Genomic DNA, 24,505 nt, shown 5'->3' with positions numbered 1-24,505 from the left:
TTCCACAGTAGTGCCACCAACTTGACCTGTGAAGGGCATTTCACATTCACACAAGCATGTCCAGTGAATGCTGCCTACCTTACTGCTTGTCAAGGTCTAGGGGGGAGAGTATCTACCATCTTGGTACAGTTTTAGAGTAACCTCTATGATTTACTCTAAATCATCTAAACCCTCTAGGCAGGGAGCCAATGTGAGGGGAAAGGGATAGGAAATGTGGTAAAGTGTATAAATAAATCATATACATGTATACATGTATGGAAATATCATGATGAAAACCATTATTTTGTGTGATTATTATATGCTTATTAAAAATGACCCTCCTGCAGCTATTCTCCAAAGTACCTTTATTGATGGCTTAGCAATGTAGCCTTTTTTTTTTTTTTTTTTTTTTTTTTTTTTTTTTTTTTGCCTTTCGGGCAGTTTTCTGCTGAACCAGTAGACTGTTCTTTGGCCTGCCTGATGTGGCCTGCCTATGGCAATAGAATATACTTTGTCATAGATGACAAACAAATGATACATAATGTCTTTTGGTATTCCCCTGGGAGTTCAGATCTCCACTGTCATGAATGGTATTGTTGAACATACACTTGTCATTGAAAATAATAACTAGCATAATTAGAAGCTTCAAGTGGGAATCCATTGTAGGTTTGGAGTGGAGCTGCTTTCATCTACCATGATGTTTTGTGCAACTCCTATTCAATAACATTAACAGTGATGGCAGGACAGGATCTCCTCTTAAACAAATTCTCTGCAAGAGTGTTTTGCCAAAGAATTCCTAAAAGTCGGCTCATTGTCATATGAAAGGGGCAAGCATAAATGCCGTAACTTCTGGTTAAAGAACAGTGGTCTGGTCCAGTCATCCCAGATAAAATGAAGAATGAACCAACTGAGAATTATTCACTGAATATTATTTGCCTTTGTCTGGTATTTTCATCCTAAGACAAATGCCCTTAGCAGCTTCATAATGAACTGTGAGCTATGAAAGTAGAAGAATCTCTCACCACCATGGGTATTGTCATTCTAGAGATGGCAGTTCTTGAACTTGGCAGGCTAACTATGACAGAAACAGAGGAGTGTTTACATATCTCATGACCAGCCCCTTTTCTGCCAGAGACCTAACAAAGTTAGGTTGGTATTACTGTTTACATCTTCCACAGGTACAGGATACTTTCAAGGACAAATAGGGTGAGATCCTGAGAAAGATTACTGTATATCATAATGGTGGACACTTTATCAAGATCCAGTGATGTGTGTAACAGTATACCAAATGGAATTAATATTTCTCTAAAGCAAACTCAGAATGCTTCCAGTAATAGTAATCCCTCCCAACATACCATCTGTTTACATCTGGATGTGTGTTACTAATCTCCAAGAGGCTGTATGTGTTTCCACACTGCTACAGTCGCTTGTGGGGCGATTAGGGAAAAGCAAGTTGTCATCGTTCGGGTTGGACATGACTTAGTTATATACAGTATCATGGAAAATGTTTAAAATGTGTAAGTATTTGCCTATATAAAGAGGTATTCAACTTTAACAAAAGGTGTAAGCTGTATGATCCGTGCTCTACCATGCCTTTTCCCAGAAACAACCATATCATGACTTGGGAGCTGGTGACATGAAGAGTAACTAGAGCGTAGGGGACAAAAAAAGGAAAGGAGTGGCACCTTAGAGACATATCTCCCAAGGACTGTTCCATGGAAATTATACTTAGTCATTTAACATCCCAATTTGTGTGCATAAAAGCTATGATGGCATTTACATATAGAAATGTTTTAAACTATTTATAACATTTAGAAAATTCCCAAAGATCAAGGGCTTCAGAAACTTCAAAATAAAGATAGCATAGTCTTAATTCCCTGAAATGCACAAATATACAACCAATCATAAGGGGAAAAAAAGCTTATTTTAAAGGCTCCTTATTGTAAACTGTTATAACGGACTATCAGAGTGATAATGTTTATTCATTCACTCATACAAGCAATATTCGCTGAAGCCTGCTGTATCCGTGGTACTATGAGGAACCCTAGGGAGAAAGCAGGTAACCACAAAGATCCTCTCTCTGAAATTGGCTCCAATATTTTACAGAATCCCATTTTCTCCCTACTAAAATGTGTTTTCCCGTATATGCTGCTTCTTGATTGACAACAGTTCAAAAGCTTCCCTTCCATTTTATTAGTTTCTTCTTTCATTTCAGCATTCCTTTATTAACTCAGATTCTGAGCTCAGTCACAGTGTAGATCCAAAGGACTCAGTCCTTGCCTTGAGCTCAGACTCCATTGGTAGGGAAAATAAAATAAATACCCCTGTAGTACAATGTAGAAAGAGTCAGAGTAAAAACTTGTACAAAAGTGTTATTTTTAACCAGGGTGCTAGATAAACAATGTTGGTCAGAGAAGGGTCACAGAAGAGGAGACGTTTGCATCAAAGATAACTAGGAGCACATTGCGAATCAAGAACTAAAGAACACTCTGAGCAGTGGGAACAGTGTCAGTAATTGGGAAGTACGTGAAAGAAGAGGATATTCAGACAGGGCTGAACTACTAAGTTCAACCAGATCACCTTATTGCACAAAGATGTTGAAGTAGCTTATTAAAAAATGAATAGAGTATAAGAAAAATGACTCTACTACAAATAAAATGAATAACCGCCTGGGAAAATATAATAAGAATTGAAAGAGAAGACAGTGTAAGAAGGTAAATTAGAAGTCGTATATGTAAATCCTAGGACTGTAACTAGTCTCCAAAGTTCAAGGGAAAAAAACTGACCACATCAGTCTGAGGAGAAAATACACCAGCATTCCAGTCGTTGAGGAAAGGGAACCATGTATGTGTGTGTTATCTGTGCACGTGTACATCTTTGTGGTATATGAGAGTGAGGGTGCACATATGTGGGGATGCACATGCCTGTGTGCTGTACAGAGGCCAGAGGAAAACATTGAGTATCCTGCTTTATTGTTTTCTTCCTTACTCCCTTGAGAGTCCCTGGGGTCTCCCAGTCTGCCTCATTCCACCCTACACTGAGGTTAAAAATATACCACTAGATCATTCGCAGCGTTTACATGGATATGAAAGACCCAAATTCAGGCCCTCATACTTGTCCAACAAGCTTCTGCACTCACAGAGCCATTTTCCCTGCCCAAGAAGAAACATTTCACGATAATATTGTATGTTTGCAATATTATATTTCCAAAAAGGTTGTTTTATGGAGAGTTTCATATTTCAGGGTTCATAATAAATGAAATGCTTGAGTGCTCTCAGAGAACTGGTGCGTAGCCCATGACTAGTGAATATTATTTTCACTAGTCTGCTGCAAAATATAAAAATGAAAAATATAATGGGTTTTTTTGAAAGTGAATTTGCTTGACTGAAAAAAAATATTCTTTATTCTGACAGTATTGATGTCTTAAATTTTTTATTTTAAAATGTTCTGTCCCTTATGAACTACATGAATCACACATTGCTTAGACCCTCTGTTTTTTTTTTTCCCCACACATCTTTTCTTGGTAAATTCAAAAGTTAGCAGATATTGGGCAGTGGGCGTGGGGGAAAGAGGAAGTAGGAGAAAACCTGCGTCCTGCCAGAGTTCCGGTGCTCTGGACAGGCAGACACTGCTCTGCTTTCCACACGGCCCCGGGTGGGTGTCAGGCTGTGGGAAGCCACAGAACCCCAACTCAGTGGGGCGTGGACAAGGGGCAGTCCTAGGTACCAGGTTCTCACTCTCAGTATCCCAGACACAGCTGGACAGCACAGAAGAGCTGAGAACAAATGGAGGCCAGATGGAGGAGAGGGCAGGGAGAGAGGTGCCTGGGTGGTTCCTACACCAAGAGTCCTTGGTCTGGTCTGTGGCCTGGAGTGCAGGAAGGCCTTCCAGTGGGAGGTTAGATGCAGCTTTTTAGGGGAAAGCCTATACCATCGTTCAAGCAGGCCTTGATGAGCAGAGACAGTCTATGGTTTAGAGCTTTATTGTAGAAAGGCAGGGGGAAAGAGAGAAGGTAGAAAGAGAGAGACCAGCCATGGCCACGTGGTGGGGGGAGGGAGAGAGAGAAGGAGGGCTAGAGAAGAGAGTAAGAAAAGTAAGAGTTTAAAGAGAGCGAGGAGGGGCCAAGCAGCCCCTTTTATAGTGGGCTATCTTGCTGTTGCCAAGTAACTATGGGGAAGAACATACATGGCTATAGCCAGGTAACTGTGGGGGTGGAGTCTAGCCAGAATGCCAGGAGCTTGGGACATTGTCTATGTGACTGACAGTCACACACCTCTCCTGCAGAGACTGTTGGGGTGGTAACTTGGACAGGAGCCAGGGGCCCAGGAGACTTGATCGATTACCTTCTGTCCCATGTAGGTAGAAGTCACCACCCATTGGGTCACTGGGGTTCCAGACCTTTGCTCTAATGGAGACCAGGCTGTCTGTGCACAGCCCACTGCCCCACAAACACACACCCCAAACATGAGAACCTGAGGGCCCTGTTCACTAGAAGAGTGCCAGGGAGTTAAAAATCTTTAAGGGATATGGGCCTTGGATATCCTAAACCCAAAACTTTGTACATACCACTGTCAAAGTCTGTTGACCAGAGAGTTACAACAGTTGTCACTAAAGAGCTGTGGGGCCCAGTATGAAAGACCTGTCTGAGAGCTTTAAAACCAAAAGGTACTATCTGCTGATGCTATCTTGTCACCTGCTGCTGTTTAGCAATAATTACAATAGCTGCCACGTGCTAGAGGAACTGGTAAATATGCCCAGAACAGTAAGCACTCAACATAAATGGATAGAGCCATACGTGTATAGTTTCTAAAGCTGGACCAGTATGTCCTAATTCTCAGGGTTTAGATCTCTAAGACAGGGTCTTCAGCTCCATTCCCTAGCCATTATGTATTCAAGGGCCCAGAACTGCCAGCCAGAAAATTTTCACCTGACCTACCCACAATTCTTATCCTCTCAGAGCAAAGGGCCCCAGCCAACTGACCGTTAACAGATTGACAGGTTGGAGAACAGTGTAGATATGACTCTGTGTCCATTCTCACTCCCTGGCCCAGATATGTGCAGAGTGTCAGATGATATTACCAAATTTGGGGAATGCAAGTTGCTAAGTAGCAGGAACAGCTGAAGTTTACACTGAAAAATTACTTGAAATCCTGTGGTAGATCTGAGCAGAGAGCTTGCCCAGCTAACTCAGAATTGGCAGAATTCCCAATAGGGTGGGACTTTGAAAATTACAGGACTCAAAAGGAGGTATACAAACGAATATTTTATGGTCTACCCAGCAATGGCTGTGCCAAGAGTCAAGAAGGCTTCCGGAAATGGGTGGCAAAAGAAGAAATAATAAAAGCAAAACTGAATAGAGAATGTTTTGTCAAATGAACTTTGGAGGAATACCTTGACCTTTTGCACACTCTTTGTGCATGATTTCAAATCTCTTTCAGGTGTTTGAACTGTGAACGGTAGATGACAGTAATATATATGCTGGCAGTGATCCTCAATCCAGGCTAGGAGCCAGGACAAGGGAAGGGATTTCTTTTGTTTTCGACTCCAGTGTGTTTCCAATTTCACGTTGCTTTTTCACATTCTGTAGAACTCATATAAAGGCCCAGTATCTCATTGCTTTTCCCCATTGACTTTGGAAATTCAGCTCTACTTTGTATCTTAATGGTTAAATATAAACAAAAGAATAATTACTGGGATGGGAACTTTTGAAGCCCTCTAAGCAAGCCCTTTTGGAACTCGACCTACTGAACTAAAGGGAGGTTATTTATTCTGTCTTTAACCATATGTCATGAATACATTTGCTTTTGAATGAATTTATAAAATATTAATGTAATCATACCAAACTGCAGAATGGTGAGTACATCTATCAGGAGTTACATTATCCTTTATATTTGTTTGTCTCGATTTATTAGTAGACAGTACAGGAAGACAGGCATTTCCTTCTCGGTGGAAGCAGCAGAACTTGTTTAATGAAGTGATGTTTCTGTAATCTGTGGTAAGGTAGAGTTGTGAGTGACAGAGCTATATGAATAACAATGAGGAGGCAGGCAGAACAATAAAAGGAAGACAAACATTTCGACAGCAGAGGAAAATAGATGGAATTGTTTAGGTGGCATATAATCTAATCTGATCTTTTCCTAAAGAAAATTAGGAGTTTGTAAATGGGTAAGATAATGTTAACAATTTCTTCAAAGTCTTCTGTACAAGGAATCACATTTTTCAAACACATAAATGGCACTCTGAATCGGAGTGTTCTTATTCTGCCAGCAAGATAGGGGGCCCAGTATCTCATTGCTTTTCCCCATTGAAAAGTTCTTAAGTTCTCTAAGATGAAAAGGCAGACATGCTCCCCAGCACCTGCATAGAGCCAGCCCAGCACAGAGGATCCTTGTCATAAACGAGGTGGACTGGAATAGTGAATATCTGAATGAGTAACTTTATCAGTGTGCGTTTCACAACTGGCACAGAAGGAAGAACACTTATCTATGAGGACTAGCATGCCAGAGGTCTTCAGACCTGTTTTGTTCTTTCATTGTTTCAGCTAAATTTCAATATGTGCCCCTGTTTACCAAAAGAGAAATATAGAGATATAAAAAAAATCTTTTCTCAAGGTCATATACTATTGAGTACAAAAAAACAAAACAAAAAAAAAAAAAAAAAAAAAACATGAGAGCCTCAGGAGAGACACAGTGTGTATAGGTGTAAATGCATGTTGAATGAGATAACATATGATGGTGAAAAGTGAGTGGTTTTATAAACTAAAATAGCCCATGGGAGATAGTTTTTTCTCCCTAAACCTCTCTAGGGTATTACCACCTCAAGAGCACAGATATTTCCTAATTCAACCACAGGGGTCAGCAGCTTCTGTCCATTGGTTGGGTGCAAATATCTGCATCTGACTCTTTCAGCTGCTTGTTGAGTCTATTGAAGGGCAGTCATGCTAGGTCCCTTTTTGTGAGTGCTCCATAGCCTCAGTAATAGTGTCAGGCCTTGGGATCTCCCCTTGAGCTGGATTCCACTTTGGGTCTGTCGCTGGACCTTCTTTTCCTCAGGCTCCTCTCCATTTCCATCCCTGTAATTCTTTCAGACAGGAACAATTATGGGTCAGAGATGTGACTGGGGGTGGGGCATCCACATGGAGACAGAGGGTAGGGAGAAGGTGTGGGATATGGAGTAGTCGGAGGGTGGGTGGGGGGACAGAGAATGGAATATGGAATGTTAAAAAATAAATTAATTTGAAAAAAAAGAACACAGACATTAGAAGATGGAGATGGCCTAGCTTGCTTGGCTTGTCTCTGCAGAAGAGGGGGTCCATGGGGTATTATTTACCCTTTCACCCAGAGACAGGGTTCCTTCAATACTTGGCATGGAAGTGCTAAAGTCCTGCTTCTCTTTGAACCACGGAGTCGCTTGGTACTTTATTTCTGCCTCCTCTAGCATCTAGAAAACCACCTAGGTACTTCAGGACCACTTTAAGGACATACTGACCTCGGTCATTCCACCGAGGTCTGTGGCTATTATGATGAAGTCTTTGGAAGCAGGGACCAGTACTGCTAATGCCACTGCTCGTTCTTCACCAGAACAACCTTTTATAAAGTTTTCTCTGTCTATAATACACTGTATGTGTATCTATAATAAGATATGTATGGGAAGTGGGAAGTCAAAGAAATTCAGTAAAATCCCATCTCTTAAAGAAACTTGGTTTTTTGTTTTTTACAGAAACAATTTAGACAATGAAATTAGGCCTGCCCCTAAATCCAATCAAATGAGGCCCTTGCTCTGAACCTGTACATCATTGGGGACACTGAGGCTTGGAAGTCATACCTTGATGTTTTCTAAGTCTCTCTCTAGTCCAGCACACTGACCAGAAAGTCAGACCAAGTCCAGAGCAGGATCTGTCTTTTCATCTACCAGGAGCTCCTTTCTTGAAAACTGTGCATCTCTCTTCCATGTCAGGGATTGATAAGAACTGACAATGTTATGAGTGCACAGTTGTAGTCTCACTCTAGGCCCCTATAGGCCCCCATTTCTATTTATCTGGTCTGGGTTACTCTCTAATCCTTTCCCCCATATATGAAATCAACTGATGCCTCTAGATGCTTCAGGACATATGCCTATGAGTCCAGCCAGAGTTTTGTTTCCAGGAGAATGGTTTGTCAAGTGAATCACCCCAAAAGCTGGAGTTCTATGGTTTTATAGTGTATCACATGAGATTGTACTAATCAGAATGCTATTGATGCTTACTAGAGGTTGATCAATATGTTTACATAGATAAACCCCACAAAAAATTGTTTATATATCTTCATACTTCCTAGGGTCCTACCTCTCTGTGAAACAAAAGCAGTGCAAAGTGAAATAAAATTCAGTGGCAAAACATTTGGACAGACTTTAGGCAGACTTAAGAATGCAACAGAAAAATCTACAAAGAACCCTGAGTATGTAAGTCTTAAGCCTTGAAGCACAGGGAAAATTCAGAAAGCCTCAGATGATTCCAGCCATGGAAAAGAACACGTAAAAAGACATACAGATTAGTTGTTTGTTGAGCCACTTCATGTCGTGTGTTCTACTAAGCACGCTTCATTCACCATCCCATCTCCTCCTCATAGTTCCCTGGAAGGTAGGAGATATAAACCTCATTTTGCAGGTGAGGAAATGGAAGTGCGTCTTGCTAAGGAAATGACAGAAGGAGAACCTAAATCCCCAAAGTATATACTGTTCATCACCATACTGTAAGAGGAAGAAGAGGTACCAGGGACAACAAGAAGCTTTGCCAAAATGGAGCCAAGGATATATATGTACTGGAAACTAATGGAGATATGATCCTTAGACAAGGCACAGCAATGTTTTAAAAGATACTGAATATCAAACAGACATGTGAAGACTAAGTAGACTGGGATCAAACAAAATAATACCTACATCCTGTAGAAAAGTACACAGCTATATGATAATTAAGACTGAGAATTCTAACTATGAAGAGGCATTTGCTTGATTGCTTTGATTTGATGTTTATAATGTTTAACATTCTGCCCCCGTTTGACCTTGCCTGCTATCATTTATTGTGTGTTTGGTTTTTTTTGTTTTTGTTTTTTTTTTCTTGTCTAATTTTTCAGACTTCGATCCTGCCCTTGGGATGATGACTGGAATACCACCAATAACTCCCATGATGCCGGGTTTGGGCATAGTCCCGCCACCGATTCCTCCAGATATGCCGGTAGCAAAGGAGATCATACACTGCAAAAGCTGCACGCTCTTCCCTCCCAACCCAAGTACTAACCTGCTTGTGTTGTCGTTGTTGTTGTTGTTGTCATTGGTGGTGGTGGTGGTTGAGCTCTTTTCTTCAAATCCATATATTGAATTATTAGAAGCTATTCCTACACATGACCCAGGGCTCATTAATGTTTTCCCTGGTGTCCTGATGGTACTGCACAGCATATCAAGAAAGCTGTTGCTGTAGTGCCTAGCTTAGAGCTGTTGGTTAAAAAAAATCCATCTGGGTATTTAGACCATAGATCAAATAAACTTGCCTTATCAACATAAATAGGAACCTTTCATATGTATCTTTGGACAAATATTTCATCTTCTACCATAAATACAAATCAGTTCATCATGAATCAGATGCTGCCAGTACCATTCTATTTAGTGTGACCTGCTCATAACCAAGATGGTTTTAGAATCAGTCAGAGTTGACTTGACAGGTCCTTTGGTCACTTTGGCAAATGAAAATTAGCTTAATGCCATCTGATTTTTTTAACTGAGTTGTTAACAGCATACATCTTTTTTCGACTAATAAGAAACCTAGGAGGCTAGCTAGCATCTAAGAGGACTAAATTTAAAAAAAGAGTATTTTATTCCAAAGACCATTAGGGAAGAAAGAATAAGATATCCTTTTGTAGCCCTTTCTTTACAACTCCCATATCCATCCCTGGATATTGGATTCATGCATAGCTGGACAAACAATGCCATTAAAACCTGTATCTTACTCTTAGTTCTACTATCCCAGTACATGCCATGTCTCTTTTCCCCCTTTACTCTACCATTTTGTGTTTAGGTCACAGAAAGGTGTACATCCGCAGGTATTCCTTTATCATGTAAAAACAACCCAAGAATGTAGACATCTCCAGTGTTAAAGCTGAAATGGCAGAGTCCTGCTGATTTAATCATTCCTGTATTGTGTGGGCAGCATGTGCTAGACTTTCAGCATTTCAGTCAAGTTTAAGGTAACAGGGTAGTGCATAACCTGTAATGTCCAGGTTTGGTGCGATCAATATTCAGCTTAAGGGACCAGTTTCTAAGTCTCCAAAGAATCATCAGCTAAATGTCCTGGTTTGCTTTGTTTTGTTTTTAATGCATAGACCACATTATTAAGCAGCGTTGGAATGCATGTCAAAACATGTCTTAAAGAGGTTGTAGCTTCATATTCTTTAGAAAAGAAAATAAGTAAATTTCTCAAATACATTTTCATCTCTTTCTACCTGCAGCCATGGTTTCTTGGTTCTGGGTTGGAAGGGCTACAGAGTAAGAAGGCAGCATTTTACCCAGCGGCCCAATCATTTGGCTCTTCATCTTTGTACTAAGGAAGGCTGACAGGGCAATTAATGTCAGTAAATGAGTGGCTTCTGGGAATGAATCTGCTTTAGAATCAAATTCGAAAACACACTCCCATGAAGCTTAGACCAGACTGCTGGTGTCTTTGCTTTTTAGAAATGGATTTTGTTTAAAGGGAAGTACTCAGATTAATTGTGTACAAAAATCTCTCACTAAGGCATCTGTCTCTTAATTCTTTGCTGCAAGTGTGGCAATTATGCCACTTTTTTTTTTTTCTTAACAGCGGAGACTTGTTTTTGTGAAGGTAAGACAGGAAAGCAGGCAGTTGATGTGACTTGAACCCCGGATCACCTCCTGGGCCAAGCAAACCTAACCTACTTTATTATAAGGCTTTGATTAAAAGCCGCGCTACTTATTCCTTCCTGACTCTGGTATATTCTCTTAGATCCAGCGGCCTCTGACTCTAAAGTCTGTCTCAGCACTAAGATCCTATTGCTCAGAGATAATCCCATGTCTTTAGTCACCATCCAGACTGCTACTTACTCCTGCTGCTTTATTAGAAAATACATTTACATTCTTTCCTTCCTCTGTGCCAGCAGACTATCCTTCCCAATGCTGCCCACAGAAATAGTGTGGGGATACTATATAATATCACCCTGAGGCTCTCAATTCATAGTCTAACTCAGTGCTTCTCAAACTTCCTAATGATCCAGTTCCTCATGTTGTGATGACCCCCAGCCATAAAATTATTTTTTATATAAAATTATTTTTGTTGCTACTTCAGGATTGTAATTTTGCAACTGATATAAATCATACTGTAACTCTCTGTGTGTTCTAACAGTCTTAGGCTGCCTCGTGAGAGGGTTATTGACCTCTCCCTCCCAAAGGAGTCTAGACCCACAAGTTGAGAACCACGGATCTAACTACTGACCTCAAAAGCCTTTCCTTCATGGCTGTTCTCAGTACGCCTTTTCTACTTGCCCCATACCTACCCTTTAGTCACATTCAACTCCTTCCTGACCTCACAATCTTACCTCCAGCCCAGCTCCAAATGTACTCTCTCCTGGACTACTTTATCATGGGAGGTACCAAAGTTAAATCTGTAGTATATCCTTCTAATAAATTTATATGTACATGCTAAATCCAGTGGAAGAATTTCAATCCTTACTTTATCTGTCTGCTGTATTTAATACTATTGGCCCACTTACCCTTCTTGAAAGCTTAACTGATTTAAAGGAATAAGAATGACTCAGACCAGCCAGATAAAGAATATCAAAATGCTACATGCTGAGGAACCCAAACACTTCAAAATATTAAAAAAGAAAGAAGGGGCTAGGTTCTGTGGACAAAGTGCTTGCCATGCAAGCCTGAGGACCTTAGTTCAGATCACTAGCACCACGTAAGTGCTGGGTATGGTATGACCCAAGCACTAGAAAACAGAGGCAGGCAGATCCTAGGGGCTTGCTGGCCAACCAGGGTAGCCAGTAAATGAGCTTCAGGCTCAGTGAAATGTCCTATTTCCAAAACAGGCAGGTGGTAAGACAGTAATAGAGGAATATTAACATCTAGCAGAGAGAGAGAGAGAGAGAGAGAGAGAGAGAGAGAGAGAGAGAGAGAGAGAGAGAGAGAGAGAGAGAAAATAAAATTCTGTGTATTCCTTACCAGCAAAAATCCTCCAAATATTTCATTTGTGCCTGGTGTTTGCAGTTCTTCCCCTCTTACCATATAAATCCTCCCTGATGTTTTTGCTCTTATAAGAATATGTCCCTCATTTAAGACAACTAACAACCTTCAATGCCCCAGTGCTCAGTTATCTATTCTTTGTTTATGTTCCATTCTCAGCTCTGTCACTAGTGAGCTATGAGACCCTGGCCAGTCATTTTACTACCTTTTGTCTCTGTTTCTTTATCTGTAAACTGTTCTAGCAGAGTGGCGCAGCGGAAGCGTGCTGGGCCCATCTTTATCTGTAAACTAAAGATACCTGGTTAGATTAGCCTAGATATCTATAACTTCACTCAGCTATAAAATTATGATTACTACATTTTTTTGCTTTCTGATTACTACATTTTAAAAAGCTTCCAGTATAAATATTTCTCAAAGTTAAACTCCTCAAAATACATTAGAAAATCAAAAGAGGATTGTATTATAATACATGGAACTTTTTATATTTGGTGGTTCGTGCAGAATACATTAATAGTTGAGTATTTTGTCTATAAAATAACACAGGCCTTATTTCATAGCTCAGTTTTCTACCTATTTTTAGCCATGAGAGGTTGGTAAGTAACTGAACCTCTCTGATCTAGACTAGGTAAGATGAGACCTAATCTAAAACTTCAGTGAAATTTACTAAAGAGGAGCAGACCTAGCACTAAGCTCCTGTTTCCAGGTTTTAGAGTATAGCAAAAGATAGCTGCCTGCAACACACACACTTTTTCCAAAGGATTACTGATTCTCAATTAATGGTTTTTTTCTGAGAGAAGAGAGCAATACCACCTCTCTAGGGAAGTCAGTTTGGTCAAGAATTTTCACTTCAGCTGTAACACCTGTATCGACAGGTGACGTTTTGAATCTATTGGAAGGAACAGTGAATGAAGAGTGACTGATGGAACGTCATCTGCCCTCTGTGTGCAAACATATGTGAAAACACCCAGGAGCCACAAAAGACAACACTGGTTTTCATTTCACCATATCAAAAGAGACAGAACCCATTTTGCCTCTGAACGCTGGAGTCTATAAAGAGAATTAAAATAAATGAGTAAATTGAGCATTAATAACAATTGGCCAGCCTTCTGATTGTTTCCCATTAGCTGGGATTACATTAAAAATGTATCTGACCCCTACTGATTGTCTGTAAGGCCTTTGATCTTGAGATGTCTAATAAAATCTACTCCCAGACTTCTCATTGCATACATTCTGACAAACCAACTGAGTGTTTTCTTATGGTTCTCTGAAAAGCAGGATGCCATGCAAATGGTATTTGGGTCATTTGTGGTACTCTCTGTCCCCCATCTCAAAGACCAGCAATGGACTCTGATCTTACTAATATTGATAGTCTTACCACAGCTTCCCAGAGTGAAGGCTTGGATGTAATTACAATTGCTAGCTACTCCTCCTTTTCCATTTCCAAAGACTCATTATTTATTCTCCCAATTATCTTGAATCTTTACATGAACTTTTCTTTGTCTCCATACTGAGTGATGATTTACGCACTACCCAGCTTAGCACATTACCTGATGAATTGGTAGAGTTTAAAATTTGTTCTTCTATGGAGTTCTCATTGTTGTGCAATGGATTGGGAAATCCAGCCTAGAAAACAAAAGCATTGAACTGTTAATTAAAAACAGATACTATCCTTTAATGAAGACAGTACCCTGTTCCGTGCTTACAGGCATACACTTAAGTTTCAGCAAATAGTATCAAAAAGGTCTTCTATATTTACTGGAGGAAAATAGACACATCCCTGACATTCTTAACATTGTTCTTAGTGGATTTTATGCTTCATTATTTAACAGAAGTTGCCATAGAAGAATCACAGCACCTGAATAATGGCTTCATCACAAAATGTTAAGCCCCACAAATGTAGTCAAGGGATAAACATTTGCATTCTGGGTATGGCATATAACTTCCAAAGTAACCATATATTCCTTAGTCTGTCAGTAGGCATAAAGTAAATTCAAGTCATGTGAGGTGATATTTGCATCACAGAATATTATTTACCATGCAGCTCCTTTAGCAATACGTTCCAGAAGCCTTTTTTATTCTAAAATAGGATATTATTCTAAAGGTTTTTGTTTGAAAACAACTCTAAACAGATGATCTTGAAAATTCATTATGGGTATATACAGTGGCTGGTTGTATTCTGTGGTCAAAGCTGCATGCACTTTGATGACCATAACTCACTCAAGTTCAGATTTATCTGGGTAAACCAAGGGGACTTGTATTTCCCAAGTCTACGTCCTCACTAACACTACACTCCAGACTTGCGATAAGGTATTAAAAAATTCCAGATTGGGAGTTAAGAAACCTGGGTTCAATAAGTATTAACACTGAAGTAGCTACTGTTTAATAGGAAGCCAAGAAGTACTAGAGTTTGCACAACATCCAAGATGGACAATGTAGTATATCAATAGTAATACAAAAAAAAAACATTTAAGGCAGGTAGTGGTATCCCTATTAAACAGATTGAAAACAGAAGTTTTCATAGACTGTGTAACTTCTCCATGGTCACACAGATATGGGATAAACTTTAAATGCAGGTCTCTCTGTTCCAAGTTTAGGATGTCTTTATCTAATATGGTATCCTTGAAGGAGACATTTCATTCACCCAAGAATTTTCCTCTGTAATATCACAAGTTTAGAATGCTTAGTGGCTCTGAACCCTACCTACACATGAAGTCTGTCTCATAAAGCATAGAATGCAGTCAAAAGTAATTAAATCAACCTTATTGGTGTGGGGCCAGGTATTGTTTGCTTAACTCTTAAGTTGATTCTTTCATGCTATCAGAGTTGGGAATAACTGGAATTATGATGGTGACACTATTTTCAAGTTGTGAAACACTCAAAAGCCTAAGTCTAAAGCAATTCTCAAGCCCTTTCCTACCTTCCTGATAAAGAACAACTTCACATAATAGCCATGAGTAAGATAGTTCAGACTCCTGCTCACTTGATAGAGTTCTTTCCCCTAAGCCTCTCATATGAAACACTCAAGGAAAACATAAAATGATGAGTTCTTAAAATTACAGAATTCAAAAGTTAGCAATTTATAAGTTCTTCCTTCCTGCTCTTTATCAACTCTGTGAGTGGGCAAAGTCATCATGAAAATCTCCATCTTCTCAGCCACGCCAGTAAGGTGTGTGTGCAGCCGTAGCACAGCGAAGGAAGTAGGGATAATGCTAACCAAGGAGGCTCCCAATCAACTGCTTGCCAGTTTGGATATGAGTCTGGGAGATGCTCCATCCTCATCTGTGAAGGAGGCTCATTCATTTTCACAGGGGAGCTCTAATCCCTGATTATTGAGCTCTCCAAATCTTGAGCTGAGAGAATTGTTGAGAGCTGAATGGGAAGAATGGATTACACAAAGTAAATCCTTGCAGACATGAAGTAGAAGAGAAGGAGAAAAAAAAAACATGGCCAGCATGCTCTGGTTTGTTGGGGGTTGAACTATAGGATTTGACTTTAGAAATGCTTTGACACGTCTAAAGAGTAACATGGAGGTGATGGATCTAACAAGCTTTATATATACAAGGAATGGAAAGCAGTTTTTCAGCAGATGGAGAATCATCTCATTGGGGAGGTTTTTAATGACTCTCGGTGGCAAGATTTATCTCACTTTAGTTAGTGGTTTTCCAGGCAAGCTTTGAGTCTCTGCTGTCTTATACCCCTTTCAATGCTGCAAGATTGACTTTGGGACTGACTACTCCAGTGAGAAATTAAAGGAAGGGCTTATTTGTATTTATAGTTTTTAAATCCTCAAAAATATAAAATGAATGTTTGTACTCTAATTTGTTTAACTGTGCTATTCTAATGACTATAAATGCTTTTTTAAAATATTCACCTTCTAATTGCCAAATTAGTCATGAACCACTTCTTTCAATAAACAAATAGAATGTAGTAACTGCCATCTGAACTAAGAAGACGATCAGGGACCGCAGGTGGACAGATTCCTGAATGTATTGGTTAATCTAAGTGAGATTTCCCCTACTTTAATACAAACGACCAAAAATAAAAACAATATAACTGGCTTACCACAGCAAAAGTAAGGGACTAAAGATCTCAGATGGGACAGACAGACAGAAAGGGCCATTGTTCCATAATCACAGTCACCAATGCTTTTCAGGTTCATTCCATAAATTTTCTGTAAAGCAGAGATAAGCACCATGGGGGCTAAAGTTATTGGGGGGGCAATAGATCCTCATATGTTTGTATACTTTGTCTCTGAAAAAAAGCCATGTTTCAAAGAGCTCAAGTGAGTATTGTTATTTCAGATGCTTTTGCCTTTAAATTTAGATCTTCCACCACCTGCAACACGAGAAAGGCCACCAGGCTGTAAGACAGTGTTTGTGGGTGGCCTGCCTGAAAATGGGACAGAGCAGATCATTGTGGAAGTGTTTGAACAGTGTGGAGAGATTATTGCTATCCGGAAGAGCAAAAAGAACTTCTGTCACATTCGCTTTGCTGAGGAATACATGGTGGACAAAGCCCTCTATCTGTCTGGTAAGTGTTGATATGTGGCAATGGTGTGCACAGGGCACAAAGCAGAGATCTGAGACCAGAGTGATCTGAGTCATTAGCAACAGTGCACAAGCTAAAAGGGACTCCCTTTGCCTTAAATATTGGAAAAGGCATGTTACCTCTTCTCCAGCCTTCCTCCTTAAAGCCATCAACAGTTCTACATGTCTTGTGTCATTAAAGATATGGATGATAGGATCTGCATCTCATTGTCACATCCCAATTCTTCCTACACACATGTCCCAAATACACAGTAGATTCTAGGCCCCGGAATGTGCCACAATGCTTTATGTCTGTCTCTCTGCTATAATTACTTTGCCCAGGCCAATTCAACACACACACATAGACATACATATATATACACATATACAAACATATGTATCTGTTATATGATTCTAGAACTCATGCTTCTGTGTCCATCTGACAAGGCACACTCACTGCTAGTAATAGTGATGACAACAGTAACACACACTATAGGGAAAGGAAACAACTAAAAAGGGTGTGAAAGAAGGATGGAAAATGTGAATTTTTTTTCTGAATCCTAACAAGGATATGCAGAAAGATCAATTTTTAAATTGTTTTTAACATATATCTGTTGCGTGTCTGTGTGCATTTGTGTGTTGGCATGCTTGCCATGGCCTGTATTTGGAGGTCAGATGACAATGTTCAGGAATCAGTTCTCTCCTATCATTTGAGTTTCGGGAGATTAAACTCAGGTCCTTAGGCTTGACAGCAAATGTCCTTGCCTACTGGGCACAAAAAGGTTGCTATTTCACCATGCCTTTGACAAAAAGAAGATATTTGCTGGTAAACAATTGTTGTGGCTTGAATGATAATGATAATGCACCCCCCCCATATATGTTTGAATACTTGATCCCTGATTGGTGGAACTGTTTTGGAAGGATTAGGAGGTATGGTCTTGTTGGAGTAGGTGTGTAAATGGGGGCTAGTTTTGAAGTTTGGAAAGCCTATGACCTTCCCAGTTAGCTCTCTCTGCTTCCTAGTTCTGGATAAGGATATAAATAAGTTCTTAGCTACGACTGGAGCTTGCTGTCCTTCTTCCTGCCTGCCTGCTTCCATCTTACCCACCATGATAATCAGAAACTCACCCTCTGAAACTGTAAGCCCCAATAAACTCTTTCTTCTATAGGTTTTCTTGGTTGTCATGTCTTATTACAACAATAGAAGAGTAAATAAGACCACACTAGAACAGGGAAACATATGAGCAAAATTACAGATGAAGGAGGAGGAGGAGGAGGAAAAGGAGGAGGAAGAAGAGGAAGAAGAAGAGGAAGAAGAAGAGGAAGAAGAAGAGGAAGAAGAAGAGGAAGAAGAAGAGGAAGAAGAAGAGGAAGAAGAAGAGGAAGAAGAAGAGGAAGAAGAAGAAGAAGAAGAAGAAGAAGAAGAAGAAGAAGAAGAAGAAGAAGAAGAAGAAGAAGAAGAAGAAGAAGAAGAAGAGGAAGAAGAAGAGGAAGAAGAAGAAGATCACACCCCAAGTGGTAGTTTGTGCATTTAAGAAGACATGGGAGAGGGTTGAAATAGCTGTTAGTATATATTGAAAGTTTTAGCAACTAAGTTTTTATTCCCCAAGAAATAGGAAGTATAGAGGACAATTTTGAACAAGAAATGTGATTGTCTGTGAAAGATTAATCTGACATTTCTGTGTAAAAATGTATTAGAGGGAGGAAGAGACAGGAGTATAGGAGGTCAGTTTGAAGGCTGCTGTAAAAAGCCAGGGAAAGGTAATAAAAATTTGAAACAGTGGGCTAGTAGCATGGGAACGAGACGGGGCGTCAGATGTAGAGTGCTCCTATTATAGTTGTCAAGTACTACAGACTCTACTGAAGAGTAGACAGCACTTAGCAACAATAAAAGAGCAGTCTACAATAAACTGTTTTCATAAGAATGTAAATGTTTCAAAAAACCCTAAATAGTTAGACATAAAACAAAACATACTGTTCAGGAGGCACCCATCTGAACATGACTGAAATCTATTCTCTGTTTACATTCACCTCCTACAAACATCTGCAGGGCTACCAAACAAAAAGAGATCACTGGCAGTCAGTACTGTGAAAAGAACGAAATTTTGCTCTTTAAATTTGAGCATTCTCCAGGGAGGGTCACAGGTGCCACAAAGCTCTTGAATGGGATTCTTTTTATGGAAATTATAAAAGAAAGTGGCAAAAAAAAAACCCCAAAAGATCAAAATCCATTCTAAAAGATGCTGCAGGGATGCAGGAAGAATCATTTTTGTTGGAATGGAAGCTCTTGCAGCATCTTTAGCATCACCGCTTGTGTGATTCATTTGAAGCTACACTTTTCTAATGGCTTACTTGATCAGTAAAATGAATGGGTTCGCAAGTACCCCGCCAAACTGTACAGGGAAAATAACTATGTGGCACCCTTTGTGCTACTAGGCATTATCAATTATAACACTAAATAGAAATTTATAGGTATGATAATTGATAATTCAAAATGCAATTATATAATATGCTATATATGATACAAATATGAATCTATCAGCAACCTTTAAAAGAATTAATATACCATTCATTCCCTAAAACTTCCTTTGTCCCTCTTTGCTAATTCTTTGTTTCCTCTTAGTTCGTTGTCAAGCAGTCACTTATCTGTTCTTTATCAGATTGCTATGCATTTCTTGGAACTTCCTGTAAGTACAATTATACATTATGTATGCTCTTTCCCTTGCAGAGATCCACATTTCCATTTGGTGTCATTTCCCTAGTGCTTGAATTTCCTTTAACATTTTTCATAGCGCCAGTCAGTTCCGGATGGCCTCTTTCAGAATTTGTATGTTTCAGAAATACTGAATTTTAGCATTCAGGTGGCTAAGAGACAAGAATCATAAGTTTCAGCCCAGCCTGGGCTACATAGCAAGAACCTGTTGCAGCAGGACAAAGCAAACCTAGGACTAATTTTTCTTCATTAGTAAGGCAAAACCTTCCTGATACCCCGTCTCTGTTATGTATGAATTTTTGTCCTCTGTCTGGTAGAGAAAGGAGCTGTTTCCAGATGTGTGTGAGCTCCAGAGATCACAACTTCTAACATTCAGATGGTTTCCACTTATGATCACTACTCCAAAAAAAATTATTGTGACAGTCTCTGACAATCTCTTCTACAAATCTCTTAAATCCTTTCCCAGTGCAGCTTCCTTCCTTTTGACACTCTGCATCATGAACACTGTTTACCATAGTCTTCAGGGAATCCCAAGGAAGAAGAGCAGTCTGTGTCTGAGCTTCCCATTCTACACTAAGGCCTGGAAACCTTGCCTGGACAGTAGCAAGGGGCAATTACAGTGACCACCTCATTTCATTGTCTCCCACTGCTCACTGCCTTCATTTTCCAGCATCATAAACACCATTGTTTCATATGATAATATATATATACATATGTACATATGTATTATTTCATGTGCTAACTTATATATATTATCTCTATATACAGATATATAGAGATAATTTTACTTTTTAAGGAGGAAGACAAATGTGACCCTCTGTTGCCTATCCAAGAACAAGATCTATGCTGGGCATTGCTCAGCAAAAGAGAAGCAAGCTCCTTAGCTTTGCAAATGTGACATCCTGGATTCAAGTTCTAACTCTTCCAGTTACACCACACCCACTCCCCACACCACCCCTGCCACCTAGGCAAACTGTGCAACCTTTCTACCTTCTCTAACATGCATTTTCCATGTTAGAAAATAGTCTGTGCTAGGAATGAAGTAAGGTGTGTGTGTGTGTGTGTGTGTGTGTGTGTGTGTGTGTGTGTGTGTTTGTCTCGGCTCTTCAAATATGAAATGTCCTTAACAATATCTTAATAGTTTGTCAAGAACTTTGCTTAGACCAATATAACTGGAAGAAAAAGGAATGTTAGGAAGTTGATCTTGGTTTTCTAAATCCAAGTTCTATATGATTGCTTTAATTACATCAACAGCTTTTAGTATCCAACTAATACCACTGCTGCCCATCTATTTAGTTTCTCCCCCAGAAAGGAAAGTAGTCCAGAGTTCCCTAACTGCATCCAGGAAACAAAATTTTACAAGTTAAATTATAAATTAATGCATTTTCAATTTGCCAAAATTCTATGGGATGGTTGTAATTTATATTCTCGAAGTCATCCAAAGACACCATAGTAGAGAGATGCCATTTCCATTCTTCCCAGCCCTTGGTACAATCTGAGGCTCATTCTTTCATTGGTATTGGTTTTTTTTCCTTACTCTTGTGTTTATATTAAATGTATGGTTGTGTGCATATACGCATGGACACCCTTGTGTGTGTATGAATGTGTGTCCTGGTCTTCCATCTTGTTTGAGATAAGATCTCTTGCTTACTGCTATGGTGGCACAATAACTTGCACTTGATCTCCTGGTGATCTTCCTGGCTCCATCTCCCATCTCACCTTAAAAGCATTAGGATTATAGACATTTTCTACCATGCCTGACTTTTTATGGGTACTCTAGAGATTTGAACTCCATTCCTTGTAGTTATGCAACAAGTACTTTACTCACTGGGCTATATCCTGGGCCCCAATGTACATCCTTGATGTCATGTAAAGTGACAAAGTAGAGAAAAGACATCCCGAAAACATGATCATCCAAAAGCATAGAATGCAAAATTATTATTAAAAAATGTGTTCTGTGTGCTCTGGAGAATGATTTGTTGATAGCCATAAATTCTGTTGCTAATGAGTGAGTTTATTAAGTATATGATAAACCAAAGCAAAAGAAAATGATAGAACAGAATATCATCAAATTGAGTACTCACAATATCCACCATAAACCCACTAGGGAAGCTCCATTGGTGTGGTCAGCAGAAATTCCTGATTGAAAGAGTCCTAGGCAGAGCAGAATGTCCCCTTAGATAAGGACTCCAAGTAAAAGCAACAACACAAAGATAACATCCTAAAAATGGAAGTTTGCAAGCACCCAGCAGAGACAGACTGGGGAAGACCTGATAAGGCAGCCACATGAAGTTCCCAAACAAGATTCCTGGGCAGAACAGAATATTCCCTTGAGTGATACTTCCAGGTTTGTTGTTGTTGTTTGGGCTTTACAGTTTGTTTGTTTGTTTGTTTGTTTGTTTGTTTGTTTAAGGCAGATAGAAATAGCATTGTCAAACTAGGGGCTCCCAGCATCTATCAGAAACCACCTGAGAAAGTTCAAGCAGTCAGATGAGCTTTGTCTCCACAGATGAGCCTTCTATGGCTGGACGTCTGGACCTTTCCCACTATACGTAATTTTATTTCATGGGATAGATGATAGTAACATCTATTAGAAATGGCTTATCTTCTAGCTGCTCTCAGGGGTATAGTGACTTTTACTCGGGCTGTTTGACACTTCTTCCCCCCTCCTTGTGACAGTGTATAGAATGAGATGTTAACCTAAGTCTTTTGATGACTCACCTTGATACCAGTGTGAGAGAATTTGGTGTTATGTGATCACTTAGAATTTCTGAAACCATCTCTAAGACACTGAACTTCAAAAAGTACATATGGTTGTTGGCTTACTACTCTCTTCTCACTTTCCTCTCTCCCATTTTAATTTAGGTTACCGAATTCGTCTGGGCTCTAGTACTGACAAGAAGGACACAGGCCGGCTCCATGTTGACTTTGCCCAGGCTCGGGATGACTTATATGAGTGGGAGTGTAAACAGCGTATGCTAGCCAGAGAGGAGCGGCACCGTAGAAGGATGGAAGAAGAAAGAATGCGTCCACCATCCCCACCTCCAGTGGTCCACTATTCAGATCATGAATGCAGCATTGTTGCTGAAAAACTCAAAGGTATAGAAGGCATTCAAGCCCCATGATTAAATGAATGCCTTTCTTAAAGCATTGTAATATATACCATTGCACTGTTGCCAGCTACCTTTCTACTTCTAATAGATCATGTCTTCTGTTGGAGGCTTGCTGAAAGTACCAAGTAACTTCAGAACCAGGAAATTTGTCCATCCCTCCTGCATCTCTGTTACTTCATTGTCTCAAGGGTAGACACTTTCTATCTAGAGATCAGATAACTAAGAAGAAATATTTCCCCCCCCCCGTGCCACACTCAAAACTTTTAGATGTGATTAATGGTTTAGGACCTACACATGTGTCCCCTCTCTTAGTGGGTACAGGAGAGATGTGAATTTTCAATCAGTGAGTACATCATCATGCTATAACTGGATATGACCCTATGAAATTGCAGGAAAGTTCTCATCTTAACGATTGCAAAAGGAGCTTCTATAGTGAGACATGCATGTCAACCCAGTACACTGGAGGCTGAGGCAGGAGGATCACCAAGAATTGGAGGCCAGCATGGGTTATAGAATGAGCTTCTATCTCAAAATAAATAGACAAAAGCAAACAAAGTTATCAAAATGGAGGCCCAGAAATTGTTCACTGTGTTTATGGGGTTTTTTTATATTTTTATTAGGTATTTTCCTCAATTACATTTCCAATGCTATCCCAAAAGTCCCCCATACTCTCCCCCCCCCCCACTCCCCTACCCACCCACTCCCACTTTTTGGCCCTGGCATTCCCCATATAAAGTTTGTAAGTCCACATGAAATAAAGTCTTTACCATTGTTAAAGGCCAAGCTATTGCATAAAACAACTATGGACACATCTAGATATTGCTAAGCCAAACTCCTTTTTAAATTTTTGTTATTATTCCAGTTTTTGCTTGATTCTTAGAGCCACTTTGCTAATTTGACATTAATCACTTTGCCTGTTCTCTTGTCTTAGTCCCTCCAATCCAGTCTCTCATTTTTCTGCGTGCAGTTGATTTTATTTAATGAATACTGCTGTCCCATTCATCTTCCTCATGACACTGACAGAGCTCTAATGGTATGAATTTGCCCTGCTTCTGGGCTTTCATTTCAGCAAGATCCAGCTAATTCTATTTTCCAAATACATAAGTCTCACTTGCCAAACTGGTTTACATTGCACTTAAGAAATCTCTTTGAATTGATTTTGACTTTCTGCAAAGGAAAAACAGAAAGCATAACACTCCAAACTGAACTGAAATAACAGTGCACTCTGAAACCCTGGAGAAGCTTTTGCAGTAGTAAGATGCCAGGTCCGGGACTGCTCTATTCACAGGACCCCAAACAAGACACTTTACATTTAAAAAGAAGGAAAGAATGTGCTCGGCACAGCCCTCAAGAAAAGCACAAAGCAACATCAACATAAGAGACTCTATCTAAATAATGAAGTGAAAAGTTGTTCCATGCGGAGGACTCATCTACCATTGTTGCTTGCACAGATAAGGGGGTTGGGTAAGGAAATCAAACTTCAGAGCAACATATAGCTACTTGACTAAGAGCGTCTATCCAGAGAGGGGTGTGAAGCTCTAGAATGTGGCTTCAGTGGAGTCTGTGTCACAAATCTATAAGAACAGAGTGTGTAAATAGCTAGCTTGGGAAGCTGGCTGGGAGGTGTGGAAGAGCAGTGCAGCTCTCTTAACATTATTAACACTGACAGTGACTCCTGAGGAACTGCAGAAATGTACTTGGAGGCAGGAAAGACAAGGTGTGAGGACAGACAGAAATAAAGGAGCTGCATCAAAAGAGACCATGGCTGGGACTAAGTGGATGGGCTAGAGCTCAGGATGGGACTCCAGAGTACTATTATAAGGTTGAAGATAGGAATGCCTGCATGTACAGCAGAACTCAACTCTTTCCTTAGGCTCTCTCCATGAGTTCAATTCCATGGATTAGGGTAAAAGTGCTACGTATCCAACTTGAATGCAGCATTCTCA

At 39.8% G+C, this 24,505-nt stretch overlaps 1 protein-coding gene across 31 annotated transcripts in view; it reads left to right on the top strand.

The window, feature by feature from the left end:
- Enox2 (ecto-NOX disulfide-thiol exchanger 2) overlaps window positions 1-24,505 on the top strand; it is a 278,537-nt gene that overhangs the window by 209,364 nt on the left and 44,668 nt on the right. For all 31 annotated transcript variants that reach the window (NM_145951.5, NM_001271448.1, NM_001271450.1 and 28 more), the window contains 3 exons: window positions 9,090-9,245; window positions 16,531-16,737; window positions 22,312-22,545. In NM_145951.5, coding sequence (NP_666063.1) covers window positions 9,090-9,245; window positions 16,531-16,737; window positions 22,312-22,545 — 597 coding nt within the window. The remainder of the gene's footprint in view (window positions 1-9,089; window positions 9,246-16,530; window positions 16,738-22,311; window positions 22,546-24,505) is intronic.

The sequence above is a fragment of the Mus musculus genome, chromosome X (genome assembly GCF_000001635.26).
Source record: "Mus musculus strain C57BL/6J chromosome X, GRCm38.p6 C57BL/6J".
NCBI lineage: Eukaryota > Metazoa > Chordata > Mammalia > Rodentia > Muridae > Mus > Mus musculus.
This window is presented reverse-complemented; position numbering and strand designations above follow the sequence as displayed.